The sequence below is a fragment of the Lactuca virosa genome, chromosome 9 (genome assembly GCF_052849685.1).
Source record: "Lactuca virosa cultivar CGN04683 chromosome 9, Lactuca_virosa_CGN04683_v6, whole genome shotgun sequence".
NCBI lineage: Eukaryota > Viridiplantae > Streptophyta > Magnoliopsida > Asterales > Asteraceae > Lactuca > Lactuca virosa.
In genome coordinates this window covers 23,615,745-23,619,716 of record NC_136434.1, presented here as the reverse complement: position 1 = coordinate 23,619,716, position 3,972 = coordinate 23,615,745, and the positions used below count along the sequence as shown (strand labels likewise).

General features: G+C 43.7%; 1 protein-coding gene across 1 annotated transcript; it reads right to left on the bottom strand.

Annotated features, from left to right (window-relative positions):
- Window positions 1-290: 290 nt before the first annotated feature.
- Window positions 291-1,445, bottom strand: LOC145139034 (uncharacterized). Its single transcript, XM_079072993.1, has one exon. The coding sequence runs from the start codon at window positions 1,443-1,445 to the stop codon at window positions 291-293; it is 1,155 nt and encodes a 384-aa protein (XP_078929119.1).
- Between the last annotated feature and the right edge of the window lie 2,527 nt (window positions 1,446-3,972).

Genomic DNA, 3,972 nt, shown 5'->3' with positions numbered 1-3,972 from the left:
GCAGTTTTTAGAAATGGTCTCCCAAAAAGAGTGGAACCTGAGTTTGGTGAGTCGTCATCTCCCATATCCAAAACATAGAAATCAGCTGGGAATATGAGTTCATTCACTTGAACCAAAACATCTTCCAACACACCTTTTGGGTGCACCAGAGAACGATCAGCTAACTGAATGATAACTCCTGTTCTTTTTAATGGCCCTACCCCGATAGTTTTATAAAGTGAGTATGGCAACACATTTATAGAAGCTCCTAAGTCCAACATAGCTCGCGGAACTGAGAGGTTCCCCAACTTTCAAGGAACAGTAAATACTCCTGGATCCTTACACTTTGGGGGTAACCTTTTTTGTAAAACAGCTGAAACGTTCTCGCTTACTTTGACTGTTTCGTTGCCTTTTAATTTTCTTTTTGAAGTACACAACTCTTTTAAAAATTTAGCATATCGGGGTAGTTGTTTAATTGCATCTAGGAGAGGAATATTTACCTCAACCATTCTGAAGAAATCCATAATCTCTTTATCTTCTTTTTCTTTTTTCGTGTTTTTCAGTCTTGAGGGAAAAGGAGGAGGGGTGATTTTCACTTCAGCTTCAGCAGGTCTATCCTTTTTCTGCACCTCTTCAGTTGCCTCAGATTCTTGCTCAACTACGATCTCTTCTTCCTCATCTTCTTTCTGATCTGGTCCTTTGTAGTTTTTACCACTTCTGAGGGTGACAGCACAAGCATTGTGCTTCGGGTTCTTCTCAGTCTGAGATGGGAATTTTCCTTGGGTTTGTGCTTCTAGTTTGCTCATGGAGTTCGCGAGTTGTGATACCTGCTGCTCCAGATTTTTGATACTGGACTTTGTTTCATTCTGGAAAACTTGGGTACTGGTAGAAAGACTTTTAACTATGTCTTCCAAAGACATGCTGGAACTGCTAGCTTGTGACTGAACAGGTGGTTGCTGAAAATTGCTTTGGTGCTGATTCTGCTGAAAAGATTGTTGGAGCCCCGGTGGAGCTTGGTATTGGTTTCTTTGCTGAAAGTTCTGTTGAGGTCTTGGCTGGAAATTGTTATTTTGAGGCCCTCCCCAAGCTTGGTTATTGCAATGTTGATCAAATGGCCTTTGCTGAAATCCTCCCATAGCCTGCACAGCTTCCGTATCTTCTTGAAGTAATGGGCACATATCAGTTGGGTGCCCGGTTTTGCAGCAAATCCCACAAGGTTTGACCTTTGGTTCAATACCTTTTTCTTTTGTCAACAAAAGGACAGCTTTAGTTAATTCTGAAATCTGGAATTCCAGGTGGGCGTTGCTCATCTCCTTGACTCCTTTTGGATGGTCTGGGTACCACTCTTCCTCAGTTGCTGAATGTTTTGATTCATTGGCCAGCTTCTCTATTAATGCCCTGATCTCTGTTGGTGTCATGTCTGAAAGTGACCCTCCACTAGATGCATTTATTAGTCGCCTCTCCATAGGTATCAATCCTTCACAGAAACACTGATACAACTTATAATCACTAATGCCATGTTGTGGGCATCGGACTAACAGCTTCTTGAATCACTCCCAATAAGTATGGAGAGCCTCTCTTTTGCCTTGCTTTATACTCAGAATCTCTCTGCGTAGATTTGACACCTTCGCCTCAGGAAAATATTTTTCTAGAAAAAGTTTGGCGAGTTCGTTCCAGCTCGTTATTGAACCATACGGGAGGTCATATAGCCATTCCTTTGTTGCATCTTGAACTGAGAAGGGGAATGCCCTTAATTTGATCTGGTCTTCAGTAACCGTATGGGGCTTCATTCCAGAACAGACGACATGGAATTCCTTGAGAAATTTGTGAGGATCTTCATTCTCAAGGCCTCAGAATGGGGGCAGCAAATGGATTAAACCAGATTTGAGCTCAAAGTTTTGAGCCTCTGGAAAGGTGATACACAGAGGTTGCTGGGTAACCTCTTGTGTGGCCCATTCTCGTAGAGTTTTTTCAGCATCGTCTCCGTTGTCACTCATGGTGAATTCTGTTTCAGTTTCAGAAGAGTCTGTGAGTTCGGGTTTGTCTGAAGGGGGTGGGGAGTAGGTTTTGAACGGGCTGTTAATTGGTGAGGTAGGTGATGCTTTTGGGAAAGGTTGAAATGAGGTTTCAGATTCGTTCCACAAGGGAGTGCCTCGTGGTGTAGGTGTTTTGGAATGTGAGGAGAGAAAGGCTGAGGTTCCTGCTTGTTGCTTCCGGAGTTCTGCCTCCTTCTTCAGCTTCCTAGCAGTCTTCTCAATCTCTGGATCAAAAACAAGATCACCTGTACGTGAAGATCTTGGCATAAAACTATTAGTGTTTTACCATGTCCCCGACAACGGCGCCAATTTGTTAAAACCGTTGTCGTACACGATTTAAACAAATAAAAGTATAAGATAAACCGCTGTCGTATCAGGCTGTATTTATACGTCTAGCTGTCAAAACACAGTACATGCGATCGCAAGGGGTATACCTGCGATCGCATGTATCACCCAAAAGTGCGTCACGGGATTTTTTAATGAAGTACGTTGCTATTTCGACGCAAATTGACCAACCTGCGATCGCAAGGACTGTACCTGCGATCGCAAGTATCTCTTTTTCTCTACTGATACATTTTTTTGGCTCGACAAATCCTCGAAGGCAACCTGCGATCAAACCTGCGATCGCAAGGACATACCTGCGATCGCAAGGATAGAAGATACGATCGCAAGTTGCTTCTTTTGGCTCTTTTGATCGTCGTTCCTCCTTCCAAGCAGTTCTTGATCATTTCACGGTATCCTTCCTTGGTCTAGACTCCAATTAAGCTCCTAAGCATCCACGAACGCATCCCGAACTTGCGCAATCATCCATGTGCTCCAAATGGTCCTGAAAAATCATAACAAACGTGAGCAGTACGGTCATTCTTCAAAATAATCATGAAACACGAAATACATAAGAATAATCGGGAATTAGTTGGCTTTTTATAATGAAATACGTAGGAAATTGTGCTAAAAGATGCATATAAAATGCATCTAACACTTGCGAGACTGTATTCTATGGAAGTGGTGGATGGAAAGGAACGACATGTTAAATTATCGTCGGTACTAAGTGGACATCTTTTTCTGATGGTCTATTAGATGGCATGTTGTGCTTGATCGGGCTAAGGCGGTACTGCTCTATGCAGTAGGCCAAGATACCCGATGCGGGCCAACGGTGAGTCGTAGGGGCAGGGATTCAACAGAATATGACCCATGGTTCTATTTCGGGTAGGAACTTCAGGTTCCCAGGGCTGAATAGTCTGTTAGTAGTAATGGGAAGAGAGCTAGCGATGGAAAGTATGAGTGGTCGGCCAGGGAGTCAGACCGAATCCAGGTTTCCAGATTGCGGGTTTTAGGTGGTGAAGGATGGTGTGCCACATGGGATTGCGGAATCATCTTATCTGGAATGAAAAGATTCCCATTGGGTTTAGTCTCCTTCGAAAGTCGTCGGATGTCATGGTTGTGGAGGTGCCCCTCGGGATGTCGGGTTACCAGGGATGGTAAGGAATGATTTCGAGGACGAAATCGAATTTAAGTAGGGGAGAGTTGTAACATCCCAAGTTTTGTCATTTGTAGTCCCTTGGGATGGATGGGTAAAGCCATGAAGAGCCTAAGGGATAAATTGTAATTTTGGGACCAGGAGGAGTACGCTGCGCGTACATAAGGGTACGCTGAGCGTACTAGGGCTAGGCGTACACTTGTGTATGCTGGGCGTACTCATAACAGAAGGAAACCCTAATATCTCAGGTTGGGGGCTATATAAACATCCTTATGGATCATTTTCTCTCCTCCTTCTCAGCCTCCATCTTCCAGAAATGTCCCCAAACCCTAGTTCTTGTGTGTGAGAGTGAGTTGGTGGGTATTTTGAGCTCTTGAAGGTGAAGCCATTGCAACAAATAGTTGAAGAAGGAGATTAGCTTGTAGATCTGATGTTGTGTTTTGCCCTAGAAGCTCCAGAGGTAAAAAGCTTCAAACTTTA